This window comes from Trachurus japonicus, chromosome 13, assembly GCF_045865225.1.
Source record: "Trachurus japonicus isolate A0001 chromosome 13, Traja_1.0".
Taxonomy (NCBI): domain Eukaryota; kingdom Metazoa; phylum Chordata; class Actinopteri; order Carangiformes; family Carangidae; genus Trachurus; species Trachurus japonicus.
In genome coordinates, this window is record NC_140919.1 from 28,533,349 (window position 1) to 28,558,348 (window position 25,000).

At 41.2% G+C, this 25,000-nt stretch overlaps 1 protein-coding gene across 2 annotated transcripts in view; it reads right to left on the bottom strand.

Moving 5' to 3' along the window:
• Nucleotides 1-25,000, bottom strand: part of nova2 (NOVA alternative splicing regulator 2) — a 72,633-nt gene that overhangs the window by 11,536 nt on the left and 36,097 nt on the right. For both annotated transcript variants that reach the window (XM_085795765.1, XM_085795763.1), the window contains one exon: nt 8,525-8,691. In XM_085795765.1, coding sequence (XP_085651891.1) covers nt 8,525-8,691 — 167 coding nt within the window. The remainder of the gene's footprint in view (nt 1-8,524; nt 8,692-25,000) is intronic.

Here is a 25,000-nt window from a genome sequence, read left to right on the forward strand (position 1 = left end):
GTGCACACATAGACACACATTACATACCTATAGGTTGCAATTTATCCTGAGTTCATTATGTGGATTGTCCTCTGAGAACTATTTGCACATATAGCATAAAGTTGTACATGATTTGTCATACTAATGAGCATGTAAAGCCATATAATTAAAGTCATTTTAAAATACTGGCTGGAAAAGTATGATGTGTGATGCATGAAAATGTTTTTGTAAATATCTGTTCAGGCCATAAGTTGTTTTGGTTTCCTTTAACTGGTTAAAGCCTCCTCTGGTTCCATCATCACATCCATGCTGTGCAGCCAAAACTCGTTCAAACCCACAAAATCTGAAGTTTCCAAAGATACCAAACATGTCCAGCTGAATTTTGATGCATAATAAATCTAGAGTCTTTCCACTTGATGCTGAATGTAAGGAAAACATCACGTATTGTAACGTCAGTGAAGTGCTGGAGCAAGCACATGTAGAATATACTTGGACCTGATGTGCTTTGTTGACGGGAGACTTTTCTGTTTGAACAGCAGGATAATTATTGCTGGCTGTCTTCATGTCTGCCCCGTTAATCCTTCATTACCCTCTCCTTTTCTCTTTTCCTCTTTCCAGATTTATGAGTTATTAGCAGATTATTCTCAACGGGTGCAAAGAGGAATTATTTTCTGTTTTCAGTTGTTGAAGTTGCTGATAATCTGTGATGTGCTGTCTTTGTCAGTAGAGGAGGAAGTATTCAGTTCCCTTATTAGCAACACCTCATTACAACTAAAACACCTGCACTCACAACTGCATCAAAGTACACAAGTAATATCAACGGGTTTTAATTCCATGTAAAAGCCAAACTAGGGACTGATGTTGCAAATTCTCTACTGCTATAAACTCTTTGTGCAACACATGGGTTTCATTGCATTGTTTTGAAATTATGTCATATTTATTATCCCTATCAACATGAATAAATAGACGAAAACAAATGAGTTCCGTGATAAATTAAATAATAATAAAAACAATTCTTCTTTGAAAAATTTATTATGGCATGGGGTCGAATATTAAACGCCATGTGTCATCATTGTGCCACAGCTGGAAATATATCTCTGGTTAACGTCTGGTCTCAGCCTCCTGGCTAAGTTTAGAAATGAATCTTAGTCACAGTGAAATAGTAAAAATGTCAACTGACATATTACGGTGATCTGGAAAACTAATCTACAAACATCAACTTCCCTAACTCGTGATACTGACTGTAAATCACTAATGAGAATATCCAATGATGGAATTTGTAGGAGGTCGTGTCAAACATTAACATGCGTGAGACATGAGGGGGAGGAGTGATTGGTGCGATAATGAATCAAATCCCCCTTGGACACGTTAGAAGATCGTACCTGATGATTTTTTTATCCTCCTCCACACAGCACAACACTTTCAGTCTGCTGTGTGAGCTGAAACAGACAACAGTTTCCTGGCAGAGGAAAAAAAACTCCTTTAAAAAACATAACCTGCTGTGTCACAAGCTCAAACAGCAACACATTAACTTCTTAGATTGGGTGTGAAAGGAGAATACAAAGTTAAAAAAATAACAACAACAAAAAAACATTAAACAACACAAAATCTATTTGTGCTATGAACTGTTTCTGTCTTTCCTCCTTTGTGTTTACCTCCTCTCCTGTCATCTCCTCTGTCCAGAAGCCCAGAGGGAAAAGGTCAAAAACTCCATTAAACCTCCCTCTCTCCTGCTGAGGCCACTCCCCATGTACATCACACCTGCTACATTTTTTCCCTCTTCACTTTCCTTTTTAAAAAAAAAAAAATCTCATGTGACCCCCACAGGCAACAGTGGGAAAAGAAAAGAGCAGGCAGGATGTGAACCGTATGGCACATATGAAGCTGATTTCTGTGTGTGTGGGTTTCATGAATTCAGGTTGTTCAACAGAGAAAGAGAGAGAGAGAGAGTTAGTATAATGTACTGTAGACACTCCATCATCACTGTTTGGAGCAGGTAAGAGGGACAGTGTGTGTGTGTGTGTGTGTGTGTGTGTGTGTGTGTGTGTGTGTGTGTGGGCGCATGTGCATGAGTGTGTGTTAATCTGCTGACTCAGCAATGAGACAGAGACCAAAAAAACAAAAAAAAAAACAACAGAAAACATTACATAAGGAGGTTTTAAAGCAACAAAGTGAAAACCCTGATCACAACAGAATACAACGTTTCCCCGAAGCACTCATCTGAAGATTTTACATTTAACACAGCTGTCAAGTGAGTTTTGATTTGAGTTAGATGGAGTAAACACAGTGGAGCATTTAGCAGTGACATAGCCAAATGTTTCCCTTAGGAGTTGGTGGAGGCCAGAGCTAAAAGAGAAGAAACATTGGACACAAAGGAGAAAATAAATGAATGATGCTGTGCAAATACTATAACTCTCATGAGTTGTTTCTGTTACACTCAAGTTGCCAAAAAAAAAAAAAAAAGTTTTAGCAGGTTTAAGTGAGGGACAACACATGTTCTCATGTATCTGGCTCTGATTCAGGTTGGCAAGATGTTAAGATTTTCTAAATCCTGTTGCAGAAGAATATCGTATTGAATTTTGCAAAGTCTCTCTCTTTTCTCCTTAATAGCAGCCGTAGCTAATGCATTTCTGGACCAACCTGCAAAAAAACAAAACACTCTGATGTCTCTTTATCACGAGACGACCACTGATGAGTGCTCTGTGGTGTGGAAGTCAGCTGATGACATGTCTATTACAGTAGACAGTAGTCAGAATCTCCTTTTATGCAACTGGATCTTTGAGTTCTATTTTATCTTTAATCACTCACTGATGCTGAGAGCTGAACACAGATGGATTTGATAGGACACCGATTCAATGAAATGCTATTAAATATCAGAGCTGTTCATTATTCCTCCCTTCATTGATCAGCAACAACAACAACAACACACAACTTCTCCACACTCTTGGTGTGTTTGACTCAGTGTTTGGCTGAAGCTGAATTATTTCTATCTTGCCAACTCAGCTCAGAGTCTTACACTCCCACCTCTTCATCATCTGACACAACGTGAGCCAGACTCATTTTCCTGGCATTTATGGCTAACTTCCTGTGTAGAGAGGCAATAACAGGAAGAAGGAAACAGGTGTTTATGCAGGAGGTGAAAGGTCACAGGAAATGGCTTCTCTCTCCTGCAGGAAGAGGTCAGAGAAGGAAAACACTGGGGTGGATGTGTGTGAATGCTCCTGTACTGTATGTGTGTGTTAACCTCTCTGCACTGTGTGCCGTACAAATGAACAACGCCAAAGTCCTGCTGAACTTTTCAGTCTGAATAAAAGCAAGTGTGGGCCAGCCGTGGCCAAAAATAGCCCCAGAATAATACCACAACAAAACCACAGCCCATTTACAGCTGATCTCATGGGGGACGCAGCCTCCTTTCTGCAGCTCACTTCCACAAACCATAATGCAACAATAACAGTGTAGAGGGCACGTTTCGCTGTCTATATGAATACTATATTGATTGCAGTAAAAAGGTGATGCCTCACTACATTCTGCCTGGGAGGTTCTCTTCAAAGGCTGAATTTATAGAGAAAAGTGCCTTTTTTTGGAACAGTTAGAATTTGGGTCTTTACTTGTCCTCTTGTCAGTAGTTTCAAAACATCAACATTTAGGTATACATGAAGGAGCCTGGGTGGGTTTATGATGGGAGAAACTGAGTTGGGCGGGTCCAACAGCAAACAACACAGCTGAGTGTGATAGGCTGAGAAACTTTTCAGTTAAAGTAAAATGCCCCAAAACAAGACGTTCTTTCAGGGAACATTGGAATTATTGAGATTTCATGTACTGATTCTGAATATTGGAGTTTTGTATTTTTTACAGATTCAATAAATAGTAGGCCTACAGCTCACATAATATGCAGCATCACCCATATTTTATGTTGGTGTATCATCATTATGGAATAAAATTAATAGTTTATCAATCAGTAAAAGTAAAGTACTGCACATACATCTCCAAATGAGACGTTTAGTGCTAAAATAATTTGTTTACATTTTGCATCAGTCAGGTTTTTGAGAACATTCACCGCTCCTACAGGACCGGATAAGTATGTGTGTCATCCTACTCCTTTGTGAACAATTCTTTTGTTTATCACATTGTTATTTTTCATATCTTTTATTATAATAATGTTCGAAATAAACATTCATTCTTTCACCTATTTAAACCAGACTCTCCTGCGTAATGTGCTGCTGAAACAACGTGTATTGAAATCCTTCAATGAAATCTCTTCATGTCATGTCAGAGCCACTGAAAGAATTCATTCAGCATAAATCTTCTTCGTCTCTGGTCTGCTGTCCCATCACGTGGCCTTGAAGCGCGCGCGGCGTGTTGTCTGTCTGTCGGTGTCGTCGCTGTTGCTGCTCTGTTTTTCTTTCTATCAGCAGCTGCTTCTTCCAGCAAGGCTCTCTGTCACTCTGCAGCTGTCGGCTAACAAGAGTTCAGATCTGCGTCCAGCTTTCAGTCACCCACTCAGCTGGCCCGACTCTCATTCTGGGCTTTGTTTGCCCCCTCCCCCCTCTCACTCTCTCAATATATCTATCTATCTTCATGTCATCTTCCTCCATGCTTTTCAGTTTCACCCTCTTCCATCCAGCATCTCGATCCAACATCACAACCCCCTTTCACTCATCTCTTCTCTCTGTGCGTCCCCTCTCTCCCGCTCTGACTCCCTCGGTCCCAGGGGTTAACCAGTTATGCCAGAACCACATGTTGCAACAGCCGGACTCTTGACAAGAAGAAGATATTTTATCCACAACCAGAAATAGTAGACAACCAACGGCTGCAGCGCACTGGACACCAATACATCTTTCACAAGCACACATGTGTACAATGGTGTGTATGTCAGCACATGACTGTGTGTGTCTGTTGTCATGAGCTCCATTCCTCAGATCAAAGTGAGTTTGTGGTGTTTTAGTTACAACCATGCTTTTAAAGTCCTGTGAGGGTCGCCCAAGATGTCTTAAATTACTAGTCATCCACTGACCTACACTCTGAGTTTGTATGTGTTAGTTGGAGGCAGTGTGTGCTCCAAATAGTTTTTGAAACAAAGGCACCGCTTTTGGCTGTACCAGGGGTCATTTGGGAGGTTCCTGGGGGTCCAGAAGTGGAAGCATTTATTTTATCTCTATTTCCATCATAAATAGACAATGAGTATGTGACTTTTTTCCTAATAGGATTAAAACACTCTCTCCATTTTTTTCATTTCAATTGGGTCTGAAAAAAGTTTCAGGACCAATGATGCAGTAAAACAGAAACACAACCAAGTATTTTAAATTTAGACCAGTTAACTTCTTTTTCAGTCATGAAATATATTTATTTGTTACTAATCTTCACTACTAATCGTCCTATTCTTGTTGCATCTTATTAAAAAAACATTTCATCTTATTTTAATATAAAATTTTACATTATGCTTCTATTTTGTCTTCCTCAAATTTAGTGTATGTCTGGACTGGAGAGGTTATTTTTATGTGGTGGGGGGTTTCTTTCTGTGTGTGTGTGTGTGTGTGTGTGTGTGTGTGTGTGTGTGTGTGTGTGTGTGAACATGTGCGTATCTATGTGTCGTCAAATGCAGCACAAACCCATTTAGCCTCCTCTCTGACGTGGTATAAATAGCCTAAAGAGCAACAGGGGGATTCGCCCTCTATTACAGGCGTCTAAATATCAGCAGCTATTAGCCTGCTTGTCTCCCTGCGGCTGCTCGCCTCGTCCAAAACAGCATTACTCAGCTGTCAGTCAGCTCTGCGCTCAGATGCTCAAGATGCAAACTGAATAAAAAAAACAACAACACAGCAAACATGTTATCTGTGTGCAGGAGGAGCAGGTGACGGGGACATACTGAGGCTGGTACTGAAGAAATGCTTTTACATTTTGTCAACGACACACACTCAGCTCGACACGGGGAAGCAGTGTTAAAGTGTGAAAATGATAGTTCACTGTTTTATGGGGTACAGCAGTGCTGCAATAACTTTCAGCAGTCTCCAGTGGTTGCCTGGCAACTGCAACCTGAGTTTGGTGTGGAAAAACTTGACTGACCTCAAACAGATCTAGTACCTTTGGAATGAACTGCAGCACTGACTGAGAGCCCGAACTCCGCACCAACATGAGCAACGGCACCAAAACTCATGGCTGCATGAAATGTAGCATTAAACTTACAACAAGATACAAGAAAACAAGAAACCATAAGTGCAAACAACACTGCTATTTGCATCAGCCAGCGTGTGTGTGGGCTTGAGGACTGGGTGTGGGTGAGTAACTGTGTGTGTGTGTGTGTGTGTACCCAGCACTGATTAATTATGCATAAAATCACTTCATAACAGCACCTTAGAATTGTGTGCTCTGCAAAAAATCCTCTATCTCCGAGGACTGTGTGTGTGTGTGTCCATACAGTATGTGTGCGTGTGTGTGTGTGTGTGTGTGTGTGTGTTTGCACAGAAGTCTGGTAACTATAATTATTCAAAACTATAAAGGCGTAGCATTCCTTTCCTTCCTCCGCCCCCAAATTCTGCTCATGACAGAGGATGAGAAATTGCAGCAGGGGAAAACATACGCAACTCTAACGCAACAGCAGAGCTCAAAGACGTGGAGGAGACACAAGAAACTTCTTTTAAAAAATGTAATTTTGTTGCTCTGCAGGAGATGTCGTCATTTCAGTTTTTCATTTGGAACATTTCTTTTCCGTACTTATAGTTCCTGTAATATCTTTTCAATGTGTGTGTGTGTTTCTCTGCTAGAATGCATGTCTGGCAAGCCTGGATAAGTCAATACATGGAAACAATGCCAGACCTGACTAATCAATAGGGAGCGATCATGAAGAGAGAATTATGATAATGACTTAAACAGATTGGGATCATAATCAATGGCTGCACTAATTGTCCTTCATTACACAGCTGCTATTGGTTCTCGATCAGATGCAGTCGTACAATCAGCAGCAGAATGCGCTTCATGAAGCTTCTTTGCAAACACACACTTTGTGAAATGACTTTGCTGAGTGAGACTTCGACTCTGTGATGTGAATTATCACAACACACAACCCGCTGCCCAGGGATTTCTCTCCCTCAATACAGCCATCCAGATGCACTGAGATGAGTAGACAACAACACACAGACTTAAAAAAAATATTAGGATGTTCCAGTTTTTCCATCATAAATAACTTTAACTGCAGTTCCACTTTTAGGAGCGTAGGTTCAAGTGCAACAAGCACGTACAATATGTGTAATGAAAACACATTTATACTGTAGCACCTACTAAATTATGAATTAAAGTGACCAAAAACTCATAAAAACTGCATCGTTTAATACTAATCCAACAGTCATATAATGACTTGATAGAAATCTGATACTCTTTGACAGATATGGTCAACATAAAAATACAAAGAACAAAGAAAAAAGAAACAAACAAAGAAATTAATATTTTTCGAGACAATGCACTTCTTTTTCTTTGCTACAAAGACCTGGGCTTGTAGTGTTTTCTATGTTTCAATAAAATACAGTCAAAGTATTGTTTTACTTTGTTCCTGTTTTTGTGCAGACACCTTGAGCCAACAGAATAAAACAACAACAACAACAAAAACATGTTTTTTGGAAAGTGAAGGCCATCCGTGGTGGAAATGCTGTCTTCAGCCACCTTATGGCCAAAATACGCCACTGCATATTGTGAGCATAAAAATGTTGTCACCTTGGAGAAGCTTAAATGGTCCATGAGCAGCGATAGCAGATGTGACCGTGCTTTAATATTTCATGGCAAGAGCCTCTGTCAATGAGTGTTTTGTTACAATAACACAGCATCATATAAACATCTTTCAAATTGGGAGGCGACAGTAACAAAAAACTCTTCCTCCAGCCACAAGCTTCCCAACAGCTGGTCCAAGTAAAGAGAGAGAGAAAGAGATATTGAATATACAGGAGGTCAGAGGGGAAGCTGAAGTGCTGTTTTCTTTGTTCAGACAATGTGTAATATGTGTGATATGTGTGTGTGCGCGTTGTGCAGCAGCTAACAGTTCATGTCACGTGGAGTTTATTATAATGTTCTCACCTCACTTATTGCATCACATCTCAGTGGATCTCATCTTCCCCCACCCTCTCTATTTCTATCCTCCACTCTACTCCTTTTTTCGTCTTCCCTCCTTTACTGTTTTTCTATCTTTTTCATTTTTGCCTCGCTGTTGTTTTTTTTAACCTCATTTCCAACATTTCCCCATATCACTCTCCCTCCCTCATCTGTTTCATCTCGGTATGGTTGCCTGACAGTTTCCTTTTTCTCTCTCCTTCTACATTCAGCTTCACTCAAACAGAAAATCACAACTCGACCACAGACACACACACCATTTGTCGTTCCAAAAGCAAACACTTCCCTCCCTCTCTTCCTAATGCAGCCCTTCAGCCGAGCTGGCACACACACACTGACAATGCTGATAAACACACACACACACACACACATAATTGCAGGGATAGCCTGAAGTTGATGTGAGTTTCCTGGAATAGAACAGAGGCACAACAGAAGCGACAGTGAGACCGACCTGTTTGACGCGGTCTGGGTTGACGGTGGTCTGCGGCTGCAGGATGCTGACCGGCTCTGTCTTCTGGGTGCTCTGAGGCATCTCCCTCACCTTCTCAGCGATGAAGTCATGGACGCCGTTCAGCGCCTCCACTGTCCCCTGGATCAGACACACCCGCTCTGTCGTGCCTGGACAAACACACACACATAGACAGACAGGTCATGGTGAGTTTAAACTGACGGCCAACAGGAGATACAAAGAGCTAATTCAAATAGGGGCTGGTTTCATTCAGGTTTTCTCATAAAGATCTTAAGGCGGTGGGTGGAGCAGGTGAAAGTTGGATGCTGTGCTGGGTATGCTGTCCCAATTCTGGCACAAAGACTCTGAATTTTCTGTTTCATTCAAACTTCATACTGCTCTCCGAAAAAAGTTTATCTGCTGCAAAGAATTAGCAAAAAACTGAATCAAAGAGCCAAGATCTTGTGAGTGGCACAAGATGTTTGTAGCAGAAAATTGAGGAAAAACTTGTAATTACATCATTAAAATGGACTGCTTGAAACATATTGAAAAAACAGGAACAGAGTGGATACAATTTAACACAAAGTGTATCTGTGAGAGATGAAGCAAAAGAAGTTTGACAGCACAAAACCATTTAGGAGCAAAAAACACCAGAGTTCACATTTCCACTGCATCTTCTCACAAACATTCAGTTTATGTCTGTTTCCAGGACGTTGACATTATTCTCCCAGTCACATGAAAAATAAAACACGACACGATGATTTCCAAACTGCTTCTTTGGTCTGGGCTGAACATGTGCGTAAGCTTTAAAAGCTTTATTTTGAAGATTTATATCACCTCCAAACAACCTGGCTAAAGTCTATTACACAAATCAAAAGCTGTGGAGGTGTGGAGGATTTATCTTCCACTGCAGCACGAGAAACCGAGATTTATCATCGCTGAATACTTAAAAGGAGAAACATATGAAAGAAAACGATATGTTTGCATTTGTGAGGTAACGTGTGTATGTGCCTACACGCATCTCATGCACTTCCTCTGTTGCTGCAGGAATGTGTGACCAAACACTGAGTATTTACAAGATCTGAAACTGAGCTACTGAATTAGTGATCAAGAGAAAATCAGCCTTTCATAAATAGTGCACTCCGGTGTAGCAGTGTAATACTCACATGGTGTTCTGTTTCTGTGCTGAAGCTCACATTTACAGTAACAGAAAACAATGAGAAAGTTTGAGGTTCTTTTGAAATTTTAAAAAGTGTGGCAGCCGTGGTTCTTTCAGTCCACCGACTTTATAAGAGCAACACAAACTGGTTATTTCGTTAATTAATAAAATTAACAAAAGGCCTACAGGCTCTTGATGTCCATGTGAAAACCTTGACATCTTTATCAGTGGTTTGAACTTCTTTGGTACTGAACAGGTGTGTTTTAAAGAACAAAATAGAACAGCTCTTTATTGTTATTGCTACAATGAATCTCTATTTAGTAGCTCTTTGTCAATGTGTCATATCTCTGCTCACCATTTTAAAATACACTGTAAGTTTGTAATTGCTTTATCTAAAATGAATAAGAGGCTTTCAGTCCTTTACATGGAATCAATCAAAGTCCATAACAGGTGTGGACCCTTTTTTTTATTCAACACTTTAGTTGAGCCTGTGTCTTCATTGTGTAGTGATGCAGGTTAAGTGCAGATTAAGTCTGCCCCACAAACATATCTAAAACAAATAATTATTTTTTTAAAAGAATGTGTTCGTGATCTTTATTGTGATGTTTACATGACTTGAGCAGGGTTCTGCAGTGCGCTCATTTATTTTCCTTCTGATAGCTTTAAAGACACACAGACACACAACGGTCTCTGCCAAAACCCTGAGCTGTGATGTAAAAAATACGACTTTTAGAAAATAGGCCAAAATACGCAGAAACCACTAGTGCGATGCTTCACAGCACTTTAACCTCAGAGCCAGTGTTTTCATGGCAAACTCCTCAGTGTCCCAATAACACAGACAGACAGACGGACAGACGGACGGACAGACAGACAGACAGACAGACAGACAGACAGACAGACAGACAGACAGACAGACAGTGGGTGTAACAGAGAATCTAGGCCAATGTAAAGCCTCTCAGTCTGACTCTATCTCAACAACACACTAAAAGTAAATCTCTCTTTGGCTCTCTCTCTCTCTCTCTCTCTCCCTTTTAGCCTTTATTGTCTCTCTCTCCTCTCTTTCCCATCTCTCTTTTTCCTCTCCATACTCTCCCTTCCTTCCTCCTCCTCTAACTTGCTTTATTTCCCCTTCGTTTCCCCCCATTTCCTCTTCTTCCTCTCTCACTCTCTCTCTTTTTCTCTCCCTTGACTCAAGTATTTGGCGGGCTCTGCTCTTATCTCGGCCCAGCAGTGTGTCAGTTAGCGCTTCCCGTCCCCTCCCTCTCCCCACATTGTTGGACTGGCTCGGTTTGGCCCGGCTCGGCCCTCTGTGGCTGCTCTGCATGGGAACAGGGGGATTGAGGGAATGAGGGATAAAAGCGTCTGTGCGTGTGTATGTGGGGGTTGGGAACTGATGCTACTTTATGGTGCAAGGGCAAAGAACTAAATTAAAAATGCTGTTTTAATGCTGCCTGGAATTTAATTGGAGACCAATTTAGGTAATAAAATTCAGAAGTAACAATGGTGAGAGACATGTTATGTTTATGAAACCATAAAAGTGGGGCAAAGAAAATCATAAAAGTAATCTGGAGTGTAGATCTGGATTAATGAAAATTCTGAACAATGAATTTGTCCTGAACTGTGAAAACTTGTGTATATGAATATGAATATAGTGAAAAGGCTTGATTTGAGGATTCATGGTGCAGCAGTGACACAACAGGCTAAAAATAAAACAAAGCGCATTCAGACATTTGCAGCTTTTGGCTACCTGGTCATACTGGCCCATTGTAACGCCTGTTAGCATTACAGAGGTATGAATTCCCATTCCTATTTTTACAGTGTGTTGACAGCAGTGACAAACAGTCACTGTTGACAGCAGCTGAATGCCTCAGTCTGGACGAACGAAGGTGACAACGAACTAATAAATCACACAAAGGAGTTGTTGCATGAGATTGCAGGTACAGCATCTTGCTAACAGTCTGTGGGTAAACACTTCAGCATCAGTCTGAATTAATTCATATTAATGAGCAGAGCGGCCTGTCCGGCGGAGTGAGTGAGTGTGTATGAGTGAGTGTGTTTGTGTGTTGATACTGAGGAAACTGGGCCTTGCCTCTCCTCGACAGCTGGTGCCCTCTGGGTAATCTGGACTCATCCAATCAGAAGCAAGGATTAACAGGCCATTGTCTTGGCATGAGTGTGTGTATTTTTCTGTGTGTGTATTTTGTGATTATTGTGTGTGTGCGTGTGTGTGTATGTGTGAGTGTAGCAGAAAAGGCCACTCTGTCAGTGGAGATCATCCTGACACTGCTGCACAGCTGTGCCACAGAGCCGCTTCACTTCATCACAAAAATATTCACCTAAAGATCAATTAATAACCAGCTGATTGTGATCATGTTGAGTGAATTATACTGAAGTAATCTGTGTTTTACTTTATGTTAGTGTGTTAATTTTTTTTGTGCGCGTTATGCATTAATACCAAAACCAGCAAGTTTACACTTCCCTCAGTGATCGAGGGTGAGCTGTTGTAACTTCACAATTGGTGGGAGGCATTAGTGTGTGTGTGTGTGTATGTGTGTGTGTGTGTGTGTCATTGTATGTAACATTTGCCTCTTGTAAAATGAAGCTCCACACACTTTAGCATTTGGAAGCTGTTTCCAAACCTGACGTGCTGCAGCTGCTGCTGCTGCAGCAGCAGAGATATCTGCTCAATGTTGTTAAGACGGTGGTGTTTAAATAACAATTTTATGAGACATTGTTCATATTGCTCATGTTGAATACAGTAAGAACAATAAAATACACATTTAACATGCCTAATGTGCCCATGTTTTTCTGGAACTTAAAACATTAAGTTGTCATGTGCTTTGCTTTATTGCATTTTTTATTTCAGTTCTGAGGACTCTAAAACCTGATTTCATGCTCTACACTTTGTGTGTTTCCAACCACCATGTCCTGACATGTGCAATAGGAATAAACCTACGTATTTATTACCGCTTTGGGGAGAAATGGAGATGTAGGGATGAGAAAATGAAACAAGGTTATAAAAGGACCACAACACACACAGTGGACCTCAAAGGAAACACGGTCAACTAAGCTCCAAAGTCTCACAAACGTCCAGGTTGTGGAAAGTCTCAGGTCAGAAGGTTGTTTAGTTTCAGATCTAACATCTGCAGCACTGCCAGCGGGAACTAGTAATGCCAGGTGTTTAACTTCCACTGAGTCAGAAATATTAATAAAATCTATTCAGTCATGGTGCATGTGCTATAGTTTGTTTGGTGAATACAGTATACTGTATTGGCTACAGCTACTGATGCAGCTCGGCTCCAGTGTACTGTCGCAACCTGCAAAGTCAAGTACAAAATGTTCAGGAGGGTCAATTAGTGGAGCACTTCTTTCCATCAAAGGACGTACTGTAGAGGATTGAAAATGAAAAGCTGTGAAGAGTCTGTGAAATTCATCTCATACGTGAACTTCAGCTCGCTCTCTCCACAGTGACCAAGTGACCCAACACCACTTTGTTCAGCACCAGAACGCTATCATCATCATCACCGTCATGATCCAGGCTGTGGACCCTGGCAGTTGTTTTTATTATAGTCTAGCTTGCATGACTCACTCCTTCCTCCTCCTCCTCCTCCTTCTTCCTCCTCTCCCTGATGACCAGAGAGGCACCGGAGGCAGCAGAAAGAAAGCACAGTGAGCGGCTTCTCTTCTGATTTCTGACTCACAGTAACTCACAAAAACATATGCATGCTCGGTATGACGATGCACGCTGGTGTGACTGGAGAAATTGCAGCCGCATGTTCCTCTGAACTAAAGCCTGAACACAGTGAGCCACATGTTAGCATGTCAGGAATCAAAGCAGCTCTCTCCTGCAGTGAGAGCCACCCACCCAAAACTTAGCTATATTGTACATGTATTGTAAATGACATGGACGAAGAAGCAAGAACTTTAACTTCAGCTTGTTTTGTTGCATTTCCTGCCAACTGGAGCGGTCAATCTCTGAACTAAGTTCTCAACAGGAGGTGAGAGAAGAGTGGTGTATCACACTGGCCACCGCAGTCGTGTAGTTACAGTGGCTCCTCACTGTAAAGATGACTAGGTGTCTCACTGGCTGTTAATTGCAGCAGAGCGGTCAATCTGCAGCCAGCAGGCGTGATTCATTCCCTCCAACCTCCGCCAGCCAAGGGTGGAGAGACTTGGCCGCTCTGGACAACCGTAGCTGACAATAAACACACATTTACACAGCTCGGAAATGTCCCCCTCGTTTCTATTGCTCTGAAGGTCAGATGATGGCCAGGGTGTAGATTTCACACTATATATGAAGTTCATTTGGGCACACAATGCTGCATGAGCCTTATAAAGCCTAAGAAAATAAACCTTGGTGATGTCATCCCAGCTGGGGTGTGAAAGATGTGGACATTTACCAGGCAGGTGAATTTTGACACTATTTTGTTTAATTACTTGAAATGCACAATCCAGCAGTTCTGGACATCAGTGTCTTAACAGTGAGTGCTGCAGGAATGACTGCTAATCTAGAAATGAGTGATCATTTTAGGTGTTTAGTTAAATAACTGAAATGAGGCCTGCACTTTACACACATTTTATTCCACAACATAAAATACGTCAATAAATCCCCCAGTCATGATTTCTTAAGCCTTCATATCTCTTAAAAAGCCTGGTTTTTAGTAAGGGAATAAATGGGACACAGTTTGGAGGTCTTGTAAGACCATGTTACAGAGGTTGTTAGGGATGTTAAACATCATCACACCGCACACAACAAACTCACCAGTCCAACTTTACAGCCTAGTTGTGTTTATACTCTTATAAACTACAACTAACTTTCTAAGAGGGAAGACTTTTGTAGAAGAAGTTTATAGCCTGGTATTCGCTTTTTTGTTGTTGTTGCAAACCTAGTATATAAGCTTCAAAACTCATGAAGTGGTCTTATGTGTGAAGATTACACTGTTGATCAAAATGTGTAAGTCTCATAATAGTTTGTCACCAAATTTATTTTCTGTAATATTTCAAAAGTCAATCAAAAAATCTAACTGGCTTTTTTGTTGTCACGGGGACCAGGGTGATTCCCATCCAGGTTGGTCAACAAAAACCATCATTACTACATCGCTCTACTGTCAGGTTTATTTGCTGCCATGTGTTTCCTGATAATGTTTAATAAATTGAAAACTTGATATTTTAAATTCACATTGTAGGTTGTAAAAATGTGTGTGAAACTAAATTGAGCTGAACCTTTTAACAGTAACACAGCTTTAACTCTTGTTTTTATCTTGTTTCTGCAGCGAATAAAACAGCGGACAAATAAAAGCTCACTCTTGCCTTTGTTTATTAGTATGAGCTGCATCAGCTCTCCGAGCAAAAAACGACTTGATCTCATGAATCAAAAGATAAATTAAGGCATAGATTTGATTTAGGGTCGCCAAATTGCAGCAGCAAACTGGACCTCGAAGGAGTAAGTGTTAATTCACTTACAGGCCCTGAAGTAAAAAAAAAGCAGTGCATACCCTCGACAAAGTCAGAAAGCTGCATAGCCTGAATTTTTTTTATTCCTTCTTGGTTTATTAATGTTGTTTTTCAGCTCAGACAAACTCCAAAGGCATAAACAGCCTGGCTTCTTCTACAGTTGGGCAGAAAACCACCAGCCAGAGCGACGAATATGTGAAGTTGTCAGATATATTCTGGTAAATTCCTGCAAAGTGACCCAATTGTAAAAAAGAAAAAAAAAAATCCAAGCCTTTTCCCCTGAGTGTCTTTTAAGATCCCTCAAGTTCCCTGAGTGAGCTTCTCAAACTTTTTTAATATTTGAGAAACATCAGCAGAGAAGAACATAACAGAGAAGAAGAGATGTGACAGTATCGCCAGCAGTCTTGTGTTCACGGGTACATGAAGTTCATCCCCCGCTATGCCGAGATGTACAGCTTTTTCACATCCAACACCACTCTGATAGAAAAAAAAAACAGCAGGCGAGAGGTAGACAACTGATACAGAGATACAGAGGTTCACACGACTTCTGTCACATCCTCAGAGCATCAAGCGAGGCGGAGGGAGAGAGAAAGACAGAGGAACGGACAGAAACTCGGAGAGGGAGAGGCAGATCGGCACAGAGTCACGATAGTCATGACAAAATGGAGTGACACCGGAGAAAGAGGGAGACGGAGACGAGCAGAGAGACAGACAGGCTGCGATGCAGAGAGAGAAACCTTTGTGAAACCTGTCACAACAAAGCAACGTCAGAAAAAGAGAGACGAAAAGACACGGCGACACTGCAACATGTGGATGTAGACAAGAAAAGACTTATTCAACTAGTGCAGAGTGAGAAAATCCAACTTCACCTTCTTCATATCAACATGTTTTATTATGGGTGTGCAACATGGCTTCCTCACGCTAATTTATACACCCCATAATATTTCACAAGCTAAACACTGGGTTATATTTATTTCTCATAATTAATTATTGTATTGTATTATTTTGCTTTCTATCATATTTAATCATATTTTCTGATTAATTCTGGCACTCTGCACAGACGGAGTGAGACAGCTGCAGAGACAGAAGCAGATGCGGAGTGAAATGAAAGATTGAATGCAATCCTAAATAGACAGAGACAGAGAAATAGGTGGAAAAACAGAAAAACAACAAATCTTAATGAAAACAAATCCATGCAAAGAGAAAAAGAGAGTGAGCTATGGTACAAATTAAATAAGTAAATAAATAACAGGCCTCAATATAAAACAAAGTCTGAGGCTACATTGGAGCTGATTGGAAGCATAGTGAGACTTGGCGGCTGGTTTAATGTAAGCTCATTAAAGAGATCTCCTTAGGCTGTGGATAAGCTCAGGTTAACTGGCTACCTTTGATCAGATCTGTTGGATTAACCGACTGTTAGAGGTGCAGCTTAACACCTTGTTGTTCCGCAGGGTTAAAGAGTATATAAAATTTATAGGCTTACAGGACTGCAGACAAGCAGAGAAACAGGCACAGTCAAAAAGAGATGAAGGTCAGCTGCAGATCCTCCTGTCCTGGCATCATGTTTCCACCTCATTACAGTCTCATAAAGTTTCCCAAGGGGCATGTGGCAAGATGACGATAGGGTGTTGTTAATCTAAAGGTTGAGTTAAAAAAAATCCTACATCAAAAATATACCAGAGGTTTGGTGGAGGAAGTACGATTAGGGTTTTCTGCAACAAAATGGCAGATGAAAGTGATCAATTTTAACAGCTGTGCGTGTAAAATGTTGTGTATTTTGAAACCAATGCAAGATTTTGCTAACTATTTAAGTTCAGAAAGTGAAGTATTTCCTGTTTTGTGCTGGAAAGCAACAAAATGGATCCCATGAGAGAGTCCATCGCCTCCTCTGTGGTCTTTCGTGTAATTATACTAATGTCTTTAAATGACTGTGGCAATGATTTATTGATTCTTGGGTGCTACACATGGTAGTAGCCTATTGCTGCTTCAAAATCTACAAATTAGGATGAAGTATCAGCTTCTGCCATGTGATCAAAATTACCCTTTCCTCTTCTGCTCTTACTTCACATTGAACCAATCTCAGCTTTTCCCTGTAATGTGGGAAAAAGTGCTGACAATGACCAATAGGCCTCTGTCACTAAGTGACGAATGGATTAATTGACTGACACCACACAAAGCCAAATGAAACGACCGCACAGACCTCAGTATCCAATTAGAAAGGATTCATGGCCTTAAGGGTCGACATGAAACACAGACAACTGACCATAGATAGATAGATAGATAGATAGATAGATAGATAGATAGATAGATAGATAGATAGATAGATAGATAGATAGATAGATAGATAGGTATGTTGCATAACTGCTGCTGCAAAGTTTTGGCCTGCAATTCTAAACCAACAAAGGGGGCGGTCAGTCCTCACTCCTTGACTGATCCTGCTTGGTTACCTTGGCAACTGACAGTCTAACCCCCCCAACCATGTACACACACACACACACACACAATTGTGAATATGCACCAAACACACACTCTTTCATGCAGCTGGGCAGCTGTTGGTGATGTCATGAGTTGTTATTCCAAAGGGAGAGAGTCTGTGAGATTTGAGAGAAGAGAGAGAAGAGAGAGAGAGAGAGAGAGAGAGAGAGAGAGAGAGAGAGAGAGCATGACTGCATGTGCTGATGTAATCAGCAGCAGTAAGGAAACTTGGACCTGTTCTCTGCTGCAGTCGACCAAGTCTTCATTAGAGAGAACAGGACAGAAAGATAGGAGGGGGAGGAAGGGAGGAAGGAAGGAAAGAAGGGTGGAAAAGGAAAGGCTATAGAAAAGAAGGAAAATTGTTTAAAAAAAAGAGTAAAGAAAAAAATAATCTATGCAAGAAACTTAAAGAGTTTGAAGAGGGGAGAAAAAAGGAAGGAAAAAAAGTGGATGAAAGAAAGGAAAACAAGCAAACAAGAAAAAAAGAAGGGAAAACAGGAACCAGAGCTTGGTCCTATGCTGCAGCTTATGTGGATGAAAATGTGATGGTTGCTTTGTAACAGGCTGGCAGTGAGTCCAGCTCGTCTCCCCTGAGTGCCCACAGGGCTGTAACACACACTCTCCCACCGGCCTCCACATCATTTACACCAGACAAAATCATGGTCAATTAGGAAAAACTTATTAAATCCTGGAGTTACTGTGGTCAGCTGGCCTGAGGTGCTGCGTTTTACTAGTCTTCACTGACTTTCACTGACTTTAAAGGCAACACAGCAGGAAAAACAAAAAGCATTGCTCAGGTAACCTGGTTTCTTGACAGGCTGAGGTGTGAACACTCACCATTAAAGCTCTGTATATTTCCACAATATAATATGGCTTTGACCGGAGCTGACTGTTCGAATGGCAGAAGAAAATACATTCGAGGAAAACTGTTACGAGAGCTGCACATCACTGCAAATATAAAGAAACACGGCAAAAAACAAAATGATATTACCACAAATGACCTACACAACACAACACAAACTACAATATAACAAAAAATGTGTGTAAAGGAAAAAAAACAAAAAAACAGATGTGAACAGATGTTTGTCAGTTAAGTCCCAATCTTTTCTCAGTGCAGCATGTGCTCACAGAGTCATGTTTAACATCAGTGATGGTATGTTATCTGTCGTTTCCTGTCTCCCCTTCTCTTCTTCTACTGATACCTCCCTCTGCTCTCGTCTTCTCCTCGTGTTATTTTTTGAATCTTTTTTTTTAAGGAACAGTAAAAACATAGTTTCCTGTCAGCCAGCCTCCCTCCCTCCCTCTCTCCCTCTCTCCTTCCTTCTCCCTCCCCTCCCCTTTCTGCTCACTCAGTCCACTCTCCCTTGGCTCCTTCCTCTCCTCCCCCTCACCTCCATCCCCCCGACCCTCACTGTCCTGCTTTATCTGTCCCGAGGTCCGGCAGTGACGGAGCACTCGGTGAGAAGAATAAAGGCAACTCTCTCTAAAGAATAACAAAAGAAGGTGGAAGAAAAGGCAGGAATTCCTCTGCTCTGATGTAACGCTTTTCACTTGGAGAGGCCTGCTGCTCTCCGGCCAGTCTCCACCTCCATGTCCTTCACTCCTCTGATCAACAATATCCCTTCTTCTGCATATCTACACACTCCCAAAAAAAAAAAAAATATCTGGAAATGGACTGTAATCTAGAGGGGACAACAAATCTTTTGGTAAAAATAAGCAGTGATCAGAGTTACCTTCTGATAGGACTAAACAATGATGCTGTCTTTGCATGTAAAACAATCCTTAAATGACACTAACCGTTTTAAAGTTGTGATGTGTAACAGGAGCAGCGAGACCCTGGCAGCAGCAGGGATCTGAACTTCTGACCTTTTTCTTTATGGGAAACACTCGTCATTTGATTCTAACTTCTTGTTAGGAAACGTACTTCAATACATTGTTTAGCAGAAACTCCAAGTGCAGCGCAGTACATGTTTTCATGTGTTCTCACCTTTTTAAACTTTGGTGAAACTGCAGAGAGAGTGTACTTCGTCTTTGCTCTCTCTGCCCTCTTTACTCTCTTTCGGAGCTTGAGGAATCATCAGTCTTAATATAACCTTCAGTGTATTGGGCGAAGGCTTTTATTTTGAAGAAACAGTCCCCTGTGATGTGTGTGTGTGTGTGTGTGTGTGTGTGTGTGTGTGTGATGTACTTCTGGTCAGACAGCTGTGTTTTTCTTTCGCCTCTCAGGTCTTAAAATATAAGATAGGAGATATAAAGACAAAGTTCCTGGAACTGTGAGCTGCAAGATTCGTTTAGCATTTCACTAAATGGAAACGGTCATTTCCTCATGACAAAAGGAGGCTTTTTCTCACCATTTCTCTGCATTATTCACCCTCTGTTCAGCTCCCCTGTTTCCCATCATCCTATCCCCCAACCTTACCCTCCCCTTCTCTCTCTTTTCTTGTCTTTCTTATTTTGGCAGCAGGATTGGTGTTGCCCAAGTGACCTGACCCATGCCGAGCAAACAGCTGAAAAGATGCCATGAGTTCCTCTCCTCTCCTCTCCTCTCCTCTCCTCTCCTCTCCTCTCCTCTCCTCTCCTCTCCTCTCCTCTCCTCTCCTCTCCTCTCTCCCTCTCTCCATCCTTCTGTTGTACCTGCTGTCACATTCATCTGAAAGCTGCCAGTCTGCCTGTGGCAACAGGAGAAATGGAAAGCAGAGGAAAATAAAGTAGAGAAAACCATAAGTGCTGAGGAACTGTTTAAAGATTTCAGACAATAACAGAGAAAATCTATTGCAGAAGAGGAAAAAAAAAAATCATATCACACTGCCAGAAACTCTCCTCGTCAAAATAACTTAGTGGAGCCCAAACTGGATCAACTGTTTTGAATTCGCAGTCAAACATGTTCTGATGGTATTCCTACATAAAACGGGTTCATTTATAAACCATGAACCATTGTTTATATTCCATTATAGTCATTGCTTGTGTAAGTTATTATTATAAGGATATTTTTCCTGTTGAAAAAATAAAGTAGTCCCATTCTCTGATTCCTTTATAAAGAACTGTATTTCTAGTAACTATAACTGAAGAAATAATTTGTAACAAAACAATTTTTCACAATGAGATCAGAGCTTCTCATCATGGTTTGATTGTTTTCATGCAACAGTTGTTTTTCAGTCAGACTCAACTATGTCAGAGCAAGCTTTCACAGTAACCATGAATAATGTACCTATCATCAATAAAATGACGGTAGTGATGACAATACGCAGCGGCTGGAATAATGGCTTCCACCACACACACACACACAAACACACACATACACACACACACAATGAGAAACAGACACAAACACACATATTCTTGTCTCATGTCATTAAATGGCTGCAGTGCAGGAACTTCTCTACGCACACTCACACACTTATGGAAAGAACGCAGAGACACTACACACTTTCAGCTCAGCTATCTGGCTCTCTAGAAAGTCACACATCTCACTATGCAACCACAGACAACTATATATATATACACACTAATCACCCTCATACTCATTTGTCTTCTGCATACACACACGCTGGTGTCCTCGGAGGGCCTGCAAGAGTGGTAACCGGACCTCGTGTGAATTCCTGGTCGACCCAAACGAGTTCGACACTCTTCTGATTTTACTCACACCCTCACGCATGCACATATATACACACACACACACACACATACACACATACACACACACAAACTTAAACAGATGTAGACACATAAGCACAAATGCAGACTTCTCTCTCAAACACACACTCGCACACACTTAGTGACCATCACTGAATAATGAGGTGGCAGAAAGAGAGGGTTTCTTGCTTTCTTCTCTCTGCCTCTCGCTGACTCCGGGCTGATCTCTCCCTCTCGCATTTCTTTTCTCTCTTCCCCTCTCTCTTTCTTTCCTTTGTCTTTCCGTTTTTTTCCACTTTCATCATTCTCTTTCCACCACTACATCTTCAGCAGGAGTCAAACAAAATGAACAAAAACACAAAAGCTGGTTGCCTCATCTCTCCCAAGGTTTTTTTTGGTGCAGTCAAAATGAGTGTAAGGTTGAGTTCTGCAAAAGGCCTTGCTCAAAAGCACACAGGCTGTTCAGTGGATTTGTGTATGTGTGAGAGCAGGACAGCTGTGTTTGGATTGGCAGGACGAGGCTCACAGCTCACCAGATAACACACTGTCACACACTCCATCTCTAATATTCTCTGTCTTCAACTCGTTGTGTGTTATCTCCCCGGTCGTAGTATCTGGTGTCACACAACTGCCTTGATTGAGCCACACCTGTCTTTCTGCCTAACACACACAAACACATACACATACCCATGCACACACTCATACACATACACATACACATACACATACACATACACATACACATACACATTCACATACACATACACATACACTTTTTCCCGTTGCTGCCCTAAGTCCCAAAAGCCTCAAAGTTATCTAAAAATGCTGTGAATATGTGTGTCTGTTATTTCAGGGCTTAAGACCAAGCCGCAGGTTAATTTTTGTGTTTTTCTCTGTTATTAGTGTGTACACGTCGGTCTATCTTTGGCCTGTGATGTGGACAGTGTCAGCTGGCCTAAGCCTCCTCATCCCCACCCTCCTATAGTCTCAAATCCCCCCAAATCCATCTCTGCTCCCCATGTGACTACAACTGCCCCTGTGCCCCGTCAGCTGCCCCAACACTGCTGTCAGCCTCTCTCTCTCTCTTTCTCACAGACACACACATGCACACATTTTAATTCATCATGCCTCTGTTCCTCTGAGACGATTCTCTCTCTCTCACACTTTCTCAGTTAGAAGATCATTTACAGTCTCACAGGCAGATTCTTTCTGGAGATGTTTAGACGCCATCTTTTCCTTCCAAGTACCTGAACTGGTGTATCAGATTATCATCTGATACAGACAGAGCACTAACCCGATATCATTGTGTTAAGAATACTTTGTTGTTTAGTGTGGTGCAGGGTTAAACCTTTGTAAGATATGAGCAGATACATGCTCAGAATCTGAATTCATAATCTAATTTAAGTGAAGAATGAAGAAAAATTAAATAAAATCTTGTAGATAGTCACTAGCGCCACCCCTTGAAAATCAAGCCATGTTGCCCTTTTTCTGTCTGTTCCAGTATAACATATTGCCAAATTGCTATAATTTTGCTAACGGATAAAATTGCACAATCAACCATTAATCAGTTCTTCTTCATTGCTCAAACAGCACAACTTTTAAAGTTTAGAGTGGAGAAGAGCTTCATGATCCCTGAGGCATCACTGATACTACTATTGTTATCAGAGCAAAGATGAAGTGGACATGATGAGTAAGTACCTTTAAAGAAAAACAAAATAAAGTGAAGAGAACAGTGAGTACTGCACCTAATTTTCATTAGACAGATTTAACAGAGCACTGAAGAGAAAAAGCAGGAGCTAAGATATCCTGAAAAGACCTTCTACAATATCATGGTACATTTCAAGGTATCCCAAATCCAAAATCTGTCACTGAAAATACTGTCACATCTCTCTCTCTCTTTCTCTGTCTCTCTATCATTCCACGTTCCTGATTTCCTTCCACTCTCCGTCAGCTGAACACACCCTTTGTCTTCTGACTCATGCTACTCGGAAAACGCACACACACACACACAGACACACACACACACTCACACACACTCACACACATACACAGTGTGCAACCGTCACACTGGCGCTGAGCTGCTTTATGAGGATTCTCATCTCACTTTATCAGCGTTCTCACAACTTTGCAGAAGACCAGCTGTTTGAACATGACCCTCCACACAATCCTCTGTCCCCTTAACACCCACCACCCATATTGTGACATCACACGCACCATGCTAATAGAGACCCTAACTCTGCAAATGTAGTTGCCCTGATCTGCTCATTGAGTTTTACTGGGCCATATTATAATGAGAAAAAGACATGCTGGCTTCCCCTGTAGGAAGCAACAGATAATTTCCAAATTCAACATCCATAAACATTGTAATGAGACTTTGGACTTAAAGGACAATTCTGTAAATTACAAGTCAAGCACAAATAAACCTTTAACAGCATCTGAAAGCTGTTAAATGTGTTAAATACTGTTAAAATCCACCTAAATAACCAGAACAATTTTTCTTTACATCTTCATAGTTTTAAAATTTGCCCCAAAACTACACACAGCAAGTCGAGTCATTTAGAACAGTACTGTCAATGAGTCGAGACTGTGTGCTGGAAAACACATAGATCAAATAAAGATGTCGTCTTTTTTTCAGTTGCATTACGTCTTTGGCTTCTTTAAATATAAACAATCGCATGCACACAGACAGAGCAAGAGAGAGAAAGTAGAATGAAGGAAACATATTCTCTCACCCCCACACGGCTGTTTGTGATTGGCTGCAGCAACAAACAATGAATTCTAAAGGGAATCAAATAGAGCTGTTTAAAAGCTCATTGCACGTGGATCACAGTTTGACCTCTTTGGACCCACACACACACACACACACACACACACACACACACCACACCACACAGTCACACACTCACTCGCCACATAGTCACACACACACACACACACTCAACATTTACTCAACAAAGCTCGTCATCCATGGAGACCAGCATGCCTGGTCTTTTACATCATCATCATCATCATACACAATCTGGTCCCCATTTGTTACAGCTGGGACTGCAGAGTGTGTGTGAGTGTGTGCATGTTTCTGAGTATGTCTTTGTGCATCTGAGATCATGTACACCCATGTGTGTGTGCTGGGACTTGGCTCCACATTGAGGACACGTAGGCTTAGAAAGTGAAAATGCGCAGTTGAGCCTCATGCACCAAAACATCCTCAACTGCACTTGAACTCTGACGGCTCCTTCATTCACGCACTGCTAGTAAAACCGCCTAAGAATTCACTCTCAAATACACGCAGCTCGTCCAACATGACATAAATCCACACTGGAAAAACAAATAAAAGTCTGGCTGAAGGAGAGGACTCGCACTGTAACTTCAACCAAACTTTTACAGTGCGAGTCTGCTTCCTCTTAGTCCGACTCAACAGAGGTATTCCAACCAACTTGTTTCTTTCCAAACGTTGTCACCAGCAGATTAGCAAAAATGCCAAATTAACCTCCTGTGTCTTTTTCTTTCTTTCTTTCTTTTTTTAGTTAATTTCAAAAAGTAGATAATAACAAGTGGTATCACCTGCTCTGATCTTAACTGGTTTACAGCAGGCAGCTTCATCACTCAGCAGATATACGGTATGTCAGTTCATTAAAGACTCTCGTGCTATCCATATCAGGATGTCAGTGTCATGCGATCATTTCATATCATACAGCCCATCATAGGGCTACGACATTATCTCATCATGATGTTTTTTGTTGTTGTTTTTTTTTTTTTAC